Source organism: Puntigrus tetrazona, unplaced genomic scaffold (assembly GCF_018831695.1).
Source record: "Puntigrus tetrazona isolate hp1 unplaced genomic scaffold, ASM1883169v1 S000000151, whole genome shotgun sequence".
NCBI classification, from domain to species: domain Eukaryota; kingdom Metazoa; phylum Chordata; class Actinopteri; order Cypriniformes; family Cyprinidae; genus Puntigrus; species Puntigrus tetrazona.
The window spans coordinates 215,001-227,500 of NW_025047827.1; the positions used below are offsets into that span (position 1 = coordinate 215,001).

Sequence of the window (12,500 nt, forward strand, 5' to 3'; positions counted from 1 at the left end):
GTTACATTTCTTTCATTAATAATACAACATTAATTACATTACTTTTACTAATAATAAATGGCTTACATTTTTATATTTTACATTTTAAAATATTAGTATTTTTATTAACTTGCATTGTATTATTATTTATTTTTAAAAATATATCCCATTTAAATTCATTTTTACATGCATAAATATATATGTGTACGTGCATGTATATAAAGCATGTTCAAAATAATTTTTAAATATAGTATTTATGTTTTTTAACAAACAATATATATAAAATAATGTATAAAAATGTATTACGTTTTAGTTTTGTTACTTTTATTTAAGAAATACATTTCTTTAATTAATAATAAAACATTAATTACATTACTACTACTAATAATAAATGGATTTCATTTTTATATTTTACATTTTTAAATATTAGCATCTTTATTCTTTCTATTTACTTATATAAAATATATATATATATATATATATATATATATATATAATATTTTTAAGTAAATAATAATACAATGCAAATGAATAAAGATACTAATATTTAAAAATGTAAAATCATATATATATATATATATATATATATATATATATATATATATATATATATATATATATATATATATATATATATGATTTTACATTTTTAAATATTAGTATCTTATATATATATCCCATTTAAATTAATTTTATTTTTCTTGGTTTTTTTTTTTACATGCATAAATATATATGTGTACATGCATGTATATAAAGCATGCTCAAAATATTTTTTTTAAAATAGATCATAAAAGATTTCCTGCACTGTAAAGATAAAATACAGGACGCAGGATTAGTTTCTTACCGGAAAAGGTCGATTCTGATCGTTTGCTTCGATTATTAATAAGCTGTCCTAAACGAAAGCCTACTGTGTTTGTTGCGCAGAGCTCCCGGTCCCTCTGGCGGGTCAGTTCGTGTCTCCTCCGGTCCGGACGGCTGCGGCGGGTCACGCCTGGGTCTCGGTGGACGAGCAGTGCCACCTCCATTACGAGATCGTCGTCAACGGCCTCAGCAAGAGCGAAGACGCCTCGGTCGACGCCCACCTGCACGGGCTGGCCGAGATCGGCGAGATGGATGACTCGTCCACCCATCACAAGAGACTCCTGACCGGCTTCTACGGTCAGCAGGTAAACAAATCGAGTCAGACAGGCCATTTGGCGCCGTTCTCGCCCGCCGATAATGTAAACTGCGTGATTGCAGCACAACAAAAGCGTGTTTTCGTTGGCCGCTCCGTCGAAGTCGTGCCAGAAACGGACAAACAACCGTTCTGCTGTCATTTATTAAAATGCCTTAAAGGATTTGTTTATGAAACAAAGCTGGCGTTCTCCCCAGGGGCTTGAAAGCGGCATTGCATTCAGTGTTCGTAGGTTAAACGCATTTAATTGTGGCTAAACATGAAGAGTTCGTCTCGTCCTGTGCCCAAACGTTTACAAACGCTCTCTCTGTGTGTCTTACAGGCTCAGGGTGTGCTGAAAGATATCAGTGTTGAGTTATTGAGACATTTGGACGAAGGCACAGCTTATATTCAGGTCAGCACCAAAATGAATCCAAGAGGAGAAATACGAGGACGGGTGAGTCGAAAAACGTTTTTGCCTTGAATTTGCTGCTGAACCTTTAAGACTTTTAAAACTATTATTTTAGAATTTAAAAAAATATATTATACATAGATATATTTAGCTTTGATTTTTAGATCATTTTGAATTTTTTTATTAATATTTTTCATTATTTTAATACATATAATTATTTATAAGTATTTATAATTTTTAACAATATATATAAAATAATGTATAAAATGTATTACATTTTAGTTTTAATTAATATTTTTAATTATTTTAATACATATTTATAATTATTTATAAGTATTTATAATTTTTTACAATATATATAAAATAATGTATAAAAATGTATTACATTTTAGTTTTAATTAATATTTTTCATTATTTTAATACATATAATTATTTATAAGTATTTATAATTTTTTTAACAATATATATAAAATAATGTATAAAAATGTATTACATTTTAGTTTTGTTACATTTCTTTCATTAAAATAATGTATAATTCAAAAAATATATATTATACATAGATATATTTAGCTTTGATTTTTAGATTATTTTGAATTTTCTTTATTAATATTTTTCATTATTTTAATACATAGCACCTCATTTTATTTTATTTTTCACTTGTTTACTGTACAATGCTTTCACAAAAATTAACGAAATGCGTAAATCCAAGTACTTTAAATTTAGAAATGATTTAAATATAGGTAATGTGTGTTAAACCTTTGTATTTAATCGATATCCTCATTTTATATTTGCAGACGTTGTATTTTAAAATTCGAAGTATTTACATGTATTTAACACGTTATAGAATTTTCTAAATATTTTTTACATATTATTTAGCACCTTATTTTAATACTAACCTTTGTTATTATATAATGCTTTTAATATTTCTAAATATAATTATACATTTAATTTTGTTCTAAAATGTATAATTTTTTAATTGCGTTTTTATTTTTTAGTACCATTTTAATACTAGTCTTTGATTTTTTTTTTTTGTCTACTTGTTTGTTGTACAACGCTTTCACAAAATTGCATGTGAAGGCAATCGTGCAAACAGAGTGCTTTACACGCCACGCGATATCGTCGAACCGCCGTGTTAAACGCACCTCTTGGTTTTCCAGATTCACGTTCCCAACAGCTGCGAGTCCGGTTCCCGCGGTGAAGTGGTCGAGGAGGCGGAGTTTGACGACCTGGTGTTCGTGCGCGACCCGGCCGAGCTCAGGAAAGACCCGCACACGTGCTTCTTTGAGGGAGAGCATCACGCTCACGGCTCGCAGTGGACGCCGCAATACAACACATGCTTTACCTGCACCTGCCAGGTAACACACGCACACACACACACACACACACACACACACACACACACACACACACACACACACACACGTACCTTACATGCCATTTCTGTGACTGTGATTAACTTTGTGCATGATCTGATTGGATCCCTGCAGAAGAAGACAGTGATCTGCGATCCGGTGATCTGTCCTGCTCTCTCCTGTCCTCACACCGTCCAGCCTGAAGACCGCTGCTGTCCCATCTGTGACGGTCAGTAATCAATCAAATCAATCAGTTGTGTGATATTTGTGAGAATGGAGTCATCGGTAGCACAAAATACACTGTATGGGTCAAAATTATACATTTATATACATTCACGTAAGAAGTTCCTACCGTAAATATATCAAAACTGTATTTTGTTTAGTAATATGCATTGCTAAGAACTTCATTTGGACAACTTTAAAGATGATTTTCTCAATATTTAGATTTGCTTGCAACAGTTGGCCAAACACCGTCCTACGCCAACAAACCGTACGTCAACCGAGCGCTCGTTCATTTTTTGTCGAATTGTTTTTTTTTTGGTCCAGAGTCACTTTTTCATGCATGCCGCTTTTATTTAAAAGCAGGACATCGATGTATTGGAATATTCCGGTTATGCACGATATTTTAATCCGAATGGATTCGCAGCGTACGCAAGCGTTATTAAAATAAGTGAAAAGATTGTGAAAAAAATATAAATAACGGGGTAAGAAATAAGCATAGAAATGCATTTCTTTCATTGTCCCCTTCTCAAGTAAAGGCATCGTTAGCTCAGACCATAAAATCTTAATGTTTCCTCTAAAATTACGTCGTGTTTGATTTCTGTCAGCAGAAAAGAAAGAGTCCAAACAGACGCCTGCAGTGGAAAAAGTTGAGGAAGGTCCAGAAGGTGAGCTTGTATTAAATGCGTCAAATTAGCTATTATTTTAAACGCGCGGCTGTATATTAAGATGTTTATTTCTTCTTTTAGGCTGTTATTTTGAGGGTGATCAGAAAATGCATGCACCTGGAACGACATGGCATCCGTTCGTCCCTCCATTCGGTTACATCAAGTGTGCGGTGTGCACCTGCAAGGTAATTAACGTTCTAACACGCAACTCAATTATTTGACGTTTTAACCGAAGTTGCGCGCAGATGTGATATTAATAGTTGCTCTTGTTGTTTGGCTCATCTCAGGGCTCCACGGGAGAAGTGCACTGCGAGAAAGTGACGTGCCCGCCCCTGACCTGCAGTCGACCAATCAGACGCAACCCTTCGGACTGCTGTAAGGAGTGTCCTGCCGAGGACACGCCCCCTCTAGAGGACGATGAAATGATGCAGGCAGATGGGACGCGCCACTGCAAGTTTGGCAAAAACTACTACCAGAACAGCGAGCACTGGCACCCGAAGGTCCCGCTGGTGGGAGAGATGAAATGCATTACCTGCTGGTGTGATGTAAGTTTCTCTTTGAGTCATTTCACATCTCTTATAAGAGCAAGATGAAATCGGGTAACAGAATTCACCGTCGCTCGCTAGTAAAAAAAGTGCATAAAACATAAAGGTATTATTTAATTGAATAATATGAACATCGGATAAAGCCAGATGCAAAATTCTTGTTTGATTTTGTCGATGTGATAGAGTTAAAGGTTTTTACTGAGCGCTTTGGATCTCTCTTCTCTTTTTATCACTCCAGGCAGGAAAAACACACTTTCGCCATGTTTTTTAAGAACATGGATGTTGGATAAATCAGTCTGAATTATATATATATATATATATATATATATATATATATAAAAACAAAACCCTTAGTAAAAATCTTCCAAATATAGAAAGGAATTAAACTCTAAATGTTGGTGTTTGTAAGTATCACAAAAGCAAAGAAACAAACTCAGCACCTTAAGAAATGTGCATTTTCGCCATGTTTTTCAGAAATTAAATGTTCAATAAATCAGTCTGAATTATATATATATAAAAACCCTCAGTAAAAGTCGTTCAAATATAGAAAGGAATTAAACTCTAAATGTTGGTGTTTGTAAGTATCACAAAAGCGGAGAAACAAACTCACAACCTTTAGAAATGTGCATTTTCGCCATGTTTTTAACCAAAATAAAATGTTGGATAAATCAGTCTGAATTATATATATATAAAAACCCTCAGTAAAAGTCGTTCAAATATAGAAAGGAATTAAACTCTAAATGTTGGTGTTTGTAAGTATCACAAAAGCGGAGAAACAAACTCACAACCTTTAGAAATGTGCATTTTCGCCATGTTTTTAACCAAAATAAAATGTTGGATAAATCAGTCTGAATTATATATATATATATAAAAAACCCTTAGTAAAAATCTTCCAATTATAGAAAGGAATTAAACTCTAAGTTTTGGTGTTTGTATGTATCACGAAAGCAGAGAAACAAACTCAGCACCTTTAGAAATGTGCATTTTCGCCATGTTTTTATGAATAAAAAGCTCTATAAATCCATGTAAATGATATATGAACAAACCCCTCAACAAAACCCTTCAGAATACAGTTAGGAATAATGCTCTAAGTTTTGGTGTTTGTAAGTTCTGCCTAAATGGAGAAAAAACCTTACATGTTTTTAAATACATACATACATTTTTACCACGTTTTAGGAAATAAAATGTTGTTTAAAACAGAGTGAATGATATATGACCAAACCCTTCTATAAAAACCTTCAGAATATAGAGAGGGATAAAAGTCTTAAGCTTTTTTTTTTTTTTTTGCAACTGCTGCTAAAATGGAGAAAAAAAAATTTATTTGTTTTTTTTACTGCCATTTTCATCACATTTTAAAGTGTTGTAAGAACGCGCGTGATCGATATACGAGCAAACCCCTCAGTAAAACCCCTCAGAATATAGATAGGAATATAACTCTAAGATTTGGTGCGCGTGTGTTCCTCTGCAGTGGAGAAACAAAGTAAAAATGTATTTTGGACGTTTGCTTTCCACTAGTCTAAAACGGCACTTTACGGCCGGTGCATAAAAACACGATGTTCTGCCTGCAGTATTATTGGTGCGATTAACTGGATTTCTCTCGTCGTTACAGCATGGTGTCACAAAGTGCCAGAGAAAACAGTGTCCACTGTTGAGTTGCAGTAACCCCATTCGCAGAGAAGGCAAATGCTGTCCCGAATGCATGGGTACGTTTAGCTGCTAAACGCTGTTTTGTTCAGTTTTTTAAAATGAAGTCCTGCACGGTTCACTCAGTGCGCTTTATCTGTTTGCGTTACAGAGGACTTGATGGAGAAAGAAGAAATGTCTAAAAAGGTAGAGAAGAAGAAAAACTGGAGACACTGATACCTGCTTCCTCAAAGTTCCTCGTCGTCCTCCTGCCTTGAGATCAGGTCGTCTCAAACGCACAACGGGACACCTGCGGAAACAACCGATGCGTGAAACGGAGGAGAGGTCCAGAACACAAAGAGGCCGAGAGCAGATTGGGAGGAAGACGCTCCGAAGAGGAACGATCGAGGCGAAAACACATAACGCTTAAAAGGAGCTGCTGCAGATGTTTGAATATTTCCCACAGACTGATTCACTCGTGGGATTCGTTGATTTGTTTTTGTTTGCATTTTTGACTTGGTGCAAAATCTTCATCTTCATCATCATCATCATCACACCTGTTAAGAAATGCGAGTACAATCACATGACTGTACTACAAAAAAACCGACTAATTGCACATGCCGTCATTCACAGTCGTTCACGACGACACTCGATCCCAGCCAATCAGCAGGACTGTTGTGATGCATCTGATTGGAGATTAGCCCTGTGGGTGGGGCTTGTTTGTGGAGGCGGGGTTTAACATGCTCATCAACATAAACCCGCTCATTTTTGTTGCACCTGATGTTTGTTGGTATGTAATATTTTATGGCTATTTTCTTTTCATATTTTGCTGGAAATTATGAATATTGTTTGTATTTGCGTATTTATTAATTATGATGAATAAACAAAGTTTTAAAATCTATGCTGTCGTTCTTTCTCTTGCGGATGTCCGCTAGCGTTCACTTTGAGGCTCTCTGCAGATTTGATGAAGATAAATGTGAAGATTTTATAAATCATATGATCTCTGAATCTGAGCGTATGAACATCAGCTACAATTAATGCAATAAAAATGCGACTTCCAACAGATCTCTATTATTGATTTATTTATTCGACAAAAAAGCTAGGATATTTATGCTCCCGATCTCTAAAACGAACAATTTATTGCCAAAAAACAAGCAAAAAAATGTTTTGTCTAAAGAGTCAAGATGCATTGAGAAGCAAAATAGCTTAAGATAATCAGTCTAGTCTTGTTTCATGAGAAATAAAGAACAAATTGGTTTTCATAGCCGTTGACATGTGTTTGTTCTTATTTTTAAAGTAAACCCTCTTAATTTTGTTAAACTCGTGTTCATTTTGCCTCTCAAGCTAATTTATCGTGAATATTTAGATATTTGCTTGAGACAATAAAACCGCGCAGTTGCAGTGCGTGCTACGTTTAATAAAAATGGAGACATTTTAACCGTTTCAAAGCTGATCCCAAAATTAAAGCGCTATTTTTCGTTCTATTTTATTGCAAACCCCAAAGAAAGAAAAGCCGCCGTCATTCAGTTTCAAAAAAGCTGCAAAGATAAATAAGCAGGGTTACACGCTCACCTTGTGTGTTTGGATGCGTTACAGGTGTAACCCCAGAAGGGTCAAAGGTCAAAGGTGAGCAACGCTCCCGTGCTTCTCTGGATGTTGAACATCTGTATGCTGCAAAACAAAGAAACACATCTATTTATGTCGCTAACCCTGATCTCCGCATTAATGATGTATTTTATATGTTATATTTAACATTATATATATAAGGTTATGAAAACGTTGTGGTAACATTGCTGTGAAACGTTTCTAAAACATCGAAATGTCCAGTGATTGAAACGATATTTTAAAACGTTTCTTGTAGCACTCTACGAACAAAAACATGACACTATTGGAACGTCTCATTTTAATATCGTGGGAATGTCAAAAAGTTTCTTTGACGTTATTTAAAGGTAACGAAAACGTTTATTAGACCATCGAGCACTAACGACGCCATGACATTGAGAACGTTTTCCCAACACATGACACATGAAATATTAATAATGTTATAACATTGTTGCATATTAAGCAGAATTGTTCTACATGCATGTAAAATAAAAAAAAACATTTGCCAATCATGATCTTTCATGCATTGTGAAGCTTCCCAAAGCTCTCAGTTTCTTCGAGTTCGAGTTAAACTGATTTGCAAAAGTGCACGAATAAACACCGATCAGATGACGACAAGCTCTCTAATCCCGCTCAGCCTTGTTTTAATGCAAGCAAAGGCTTAAAAAAAATAAAATGACTGGTATATTTTGCGTCATAGAATAAATCTTGACCAAAAACCCATTTAAAAAGCTGAAAGGCCCGGTGAAACACTGATTTCTGGCCTACAAAAATAGCTCATTGTTTTCCCAGCGGCACTTCTTAGTGAATAATCCCTTCACCGCTCGATTTTCCTAAATCTCATTCTGGCCAGACCCGGACGGCGACAGCCTCGTCTTCCTTCTGTTCCCGCTGCTCGTTTCCCGGCGGGGTTAGTGCGCCGGTCAGCGGCCCGTCTTTCCGATGTTTCTCGTCGAAGGAACCAGATTGGATCGGTTTTCTCAAACTCGCCGAGACTCATTCCAGTTGTCTGACTTAATTTTCGCGTCTTCGGCGTCAAACGGAGAAAACCCGAGGGAACATGAAAGCAGCCCGCCGCTTGTTTTCCGCCAGTCTCTGAATACAATTCAATTTTTACAGAATACTTTCAGTGTTTTTCCATTCGCTGATCCCGTCTGTTGTTCATCTACGAAATGGCACTAAAGCCGTTGGGTTACTGGTAGATTAACAACAGGCCAAAAGGCTTCGCAGTCAGTTCTGTTCTCTGATATTTTGTTTTTTACGCATCCCACGGCGCGTTCATAAAGCATGCCTGCGTTTGATCTTTGCTCAGAGTTTAGCGCTTCTATGCAACGGAGTTTCTGCAACTGATTATCGGGAGGGTTTGGGAAGCGTCATCTCGCGCTCGAACGGACGACTACCGCGATTTCAGACGCCCGTGTAAGAAGTCGAGGCCCGGAAACGCGCCGAAAACTGCCTGAATGCGCGTCTTTATTGCGTGCGATACGAGCAGATTCTTCTGAAAGCATTGGCGTTGGATTTCGGGACAGATTTGACGCTAAAATCTGATAAATGGGAAACAAAGTCTTGAAACCCAAGAGCGTATGCATTTCTAGCCTGTGCGTGGCATAAATGCAAACCCGAATCTAGTATATTTCTTGCATAGATTAAAAAAAAAAACAGGATTGGTTTCCCGCTTGTCTTTAAATATCACTGTTCTTAACATTTTGCCTGCTTTAGCTTGTTCTCCATCAAGCCCTGATGTATTCTGATTAGTTTTGGACCGTGTATTATATCATTTTATTATAGTAGTTAGTGTCTTTTATACGTCTTGGTATCAAACAAGAAGGTCGGTGGAATACGATCCTGTTCATCTAAACGCCAGTTGCTTCAAAACACTCCAGAAACAATGAAAATGCACCCCTAAAACAGCTGCGACCGTTTTCTTCTTTTCTTTCTTTTTCACTTCTCGTGAGTTTGGTTCCCTGGAAAACAGCTCGTGTGTGTGTGTGTGTGTGTTGTTACGATAACAACATGAGCTAAATGTATACCCAAAGTAATAACAGTGACAGTAATACAGCGTTCTTCCAAGATTACTGCAGAAGAAACCTGGAAATGTTTCTGTTTTTATAAAAATATCACACGAGCGATCCATTCTCTGAAATATTACATCATTAGACAAGTCATCTCGAGCAGCTTTACAGAGTCGCTACGACTCATACTTTACTTGTGCTTAGCATTCAGGTCATCCGGATAAAGATTAAAAAATGTTTTTGTAAAATGGGGCTTTTTTTGGTCTGCTAAATGTTATGCATTTAACAAAAAAAGCAAAAACTTAAATTTCCTATATTTGTTTTTAATCATAATTAATAATATATAAATAAATAATAATAATAATATAATAACAATAATATAAATTATATTATAAATAAATATTATAAATATAATTTATATAAAAAATAATATAAATTATAATAAATAATTTATTGCTTTATAATAAATCATGTTACAATACAATCAATTAATAAAGTTTATATATATATATATATATATATATATATATATATATATATAATTTTTTGGCTTAAATTATGTTTTAAATATTTTTATTGGCACGTCACATTAACATACAATATTTTTATTATTGTGCAATCAAGAAATGCAAACAATTTATTTAAAAACCAAAAACATTTGACTAATAATATTATTTTAGAATCCATGAAACATGTTTTTAATATAGGTTTACAAGAAATGTTTTACTAAACACATACTAATACAAAAAAAAACATTTCAAGGTTTTTTTATCTGGACGCCACATGAACACTTTCTATTATTTTATAATAAATCATGCTAAACAAACAATTAATATATATATATATATATATATATATATATATATATATAATATATATATATATATATATATATATATATATATATATATATATATATATATATATATATATATTGCTAAAACTACATTAATACTAAAGAGTTTCAAAATATTTAATTTATCTGTGTGTCACATGAGAAATTATATCAATAATATATATCAATCAAATTGAATGCAAACAGCGAATCTTTTTTTTTAAAAATATATTTGAACAATATTTTATTAAAACCACTAATATTAAAAATGTATTTAAATGTTTGTCGCACGAACACTGATACATAAATACATTTTATAATAAAGCTAAATGCAAACAATTATTTAAATAATCAAAAATATTACCAAAAAATAAATTTTATTGGAAATATACTAATACTAAAAAATTATACAACAGCAAGCGCTGTAGGATTCCCAGGGCATGCAGATAAGCAAATAAAAATTTCTAAAGATATCTAGCCTTATGAGCATTCGTCATTTTATTTTGGGTCGTGAAATCGGGCCACAAATAAAAGTCTGTGCACGTGTAAACAGTGACTCGATAAAAGTGTTCACGCTCTGGAAATTCTCATTTATAATTCAATGACAGAATCTGATTCAGTTCACGGGAAAAGACAGCTCTGACTGAAAAATAATATTAACATTCATGCGCGGAAATAACTTAATTTAGCGGCAAATAAACTCGAATGGCGAGTTTTCTATTTAAGTTCACCACGAGAGTTGAATGATTCATCAATAGAATAGACTGTCTGCTTCTACGTAAACATAGGCGATCATTATTAGTATTAAAAAGAACTGTTTTGATGAGTTACTGTTTTCGTGATGGGTTCTGAGTACTCAGTGGGTGGAGTCTGTCGCTTTAAATCCCGCCTCTTATTTAACCCGAACACAAACTATAAAAACTCACGAACGCTGTCACGCGACTGATGTGCGTGTGACGTGTGTGTATCGAGCAACAATCAGTCCGAGTGTGTGTGTGTGTGTGTGTGTGTGGTGGGGGTCGTAATCATGGCTGAGAATAATTTGGTAAGTGTTTTTCTAATTTTCTGCGTTTTCCCCTGCTGGTAGATGCTGGAACGACATGCGATTCGTCGCAGAGATAGCTTTTGACGCGCATTACAGAAAAAGCACGGCAACTATAGTTCATCAGTAGTGAAACTAAAATATTAAAACTATAAAGTAAAAATCTGAAATGTTTTTTGTTACTTAAAATGAACGAAAAATTTAATAAAAATAAATCAATAAAAAAAATTTGAATTTGTCTCATTTTCAGTTAGTTTAAAATTCGCCAAAAGCAGAAGTTATTTAATATTAAATACTATATAAAACGAAATAGATTAAAAATAAAAAACTCTAAATGAATTTTAATTTGGCTTTTTTTCAGTTAGTTTACCTTGTAATAAAATAACTAAAGCTGAACGTAAAAAAAAAGACATGTAAAGATAATCATAATGATCGGTATGGGAAAAAAAAAAAAATAAATTACTCAATTTATGAAAATAAAATAAAGACAGAAAATATATAATACGGGTCGAAGACGTTAAGATGCGTGCGTCAAAAGAAGTTCACAAAAATCATTTTATGTCCATAGAAATCACTTTAAATATAAGTAAAGCATCTACTTTTAAAGTTTCAAATGACAAATAATAAGAAGAATTCAAACAATACGCTTATTCTGACTTGTATATATTAATTAAAAAAAAAAATAAGGATGCATGTTAAATTAAATAGTGTTTTAAACTGGTAAAAAAAATCTAACTAACAATTGGGAAAAACCAAGGATCGTGGGGAAAAAAAAATAAAAAAATAAATACAATTTCAAGTAATTAGTATTTGGGGTCACAGTAATTAAACTTTTAATGTGTCATAAATAAAACTATGTAAATGTAAAAGTGCGTGATAGCTATATTTGGTACAGAAAAAAACAAAACAAAATTGCAATTAATTTAAATAGAAAACTTTTAAATTTTTTTATTTATGGACAACAACAATTTAAAAGCAGTATTATGCTTATTGCATTTTTTCGTCTTTTTTCGCCCCAGAAACGCACTAACGCTAAAAAAAGACACTGAAAATGGTTA

The 12,500-nt window shown here is 33.6% G+C and overlaps 2 protein-coding genes across 3 annotated transcripts in view; both read left to right on the top strand.

The window, feature by feature from the left end:
• chrd (chordin) overlaps positions 1-6,852 on the top strand; it is a 16,620-nt gene extending 9,768 nt beyond the window's left edge. For both annotated transcript variants that reach the window (XM_043230438.1, XM_043230439.1), the window contains exons 13-21: positions 904-1,145; positions 1,476-1,589; positions 2,702-2,899; positions 3,032-3,125; positions 3,727-3,783; positions 3,865-3,968; positions 4,071-4,328; positions 5,938-6,031; positions 6,124-6,852. In XM_043230438.1, the coding sequence (XP_043086373.1) occupies positions 904-1,145; positions 1,476-1,589; positions 2,702-2,899; positions 3,032-3,125; positions 3,727-3,783; positions 3,865-3,968; positions 4,071-4,328; positions 5,938-6,031; positions 6,124-6,188 (1,226 nt within the window). In that variant the 3' untranslated portion in view covers positions 6,189-6,852. The remainder of the gene's footprint in view (positions 1-903; positions 1,146-1,475; positions 1,590-2,701; positions 2,900-3,031; positions 3,126-3,726; positions 3,784-3,864; positions 3,969-4,070; positions 4,329-5,937; positions 6,032-6,123) is intronic.
• Positions 6,853-11,325: 4,473 nt separating this feature from the next.
• clcn2c (chloride channel 2c) overlaps positions 11,326-12,500 on the top strand; it is a 16,306-nt gene continuing 15,131 nt past the window's right edge. Inside the window, 1 exon segment of the mRNA XM_043230435.1 lies at positions 11,326-11,445. Coding sequence (XP_043086370.1) covers positions 11,428-11,445 — 18 coding nt within the window. The 5' untranslated portion in view covers positions 11,326-11,427.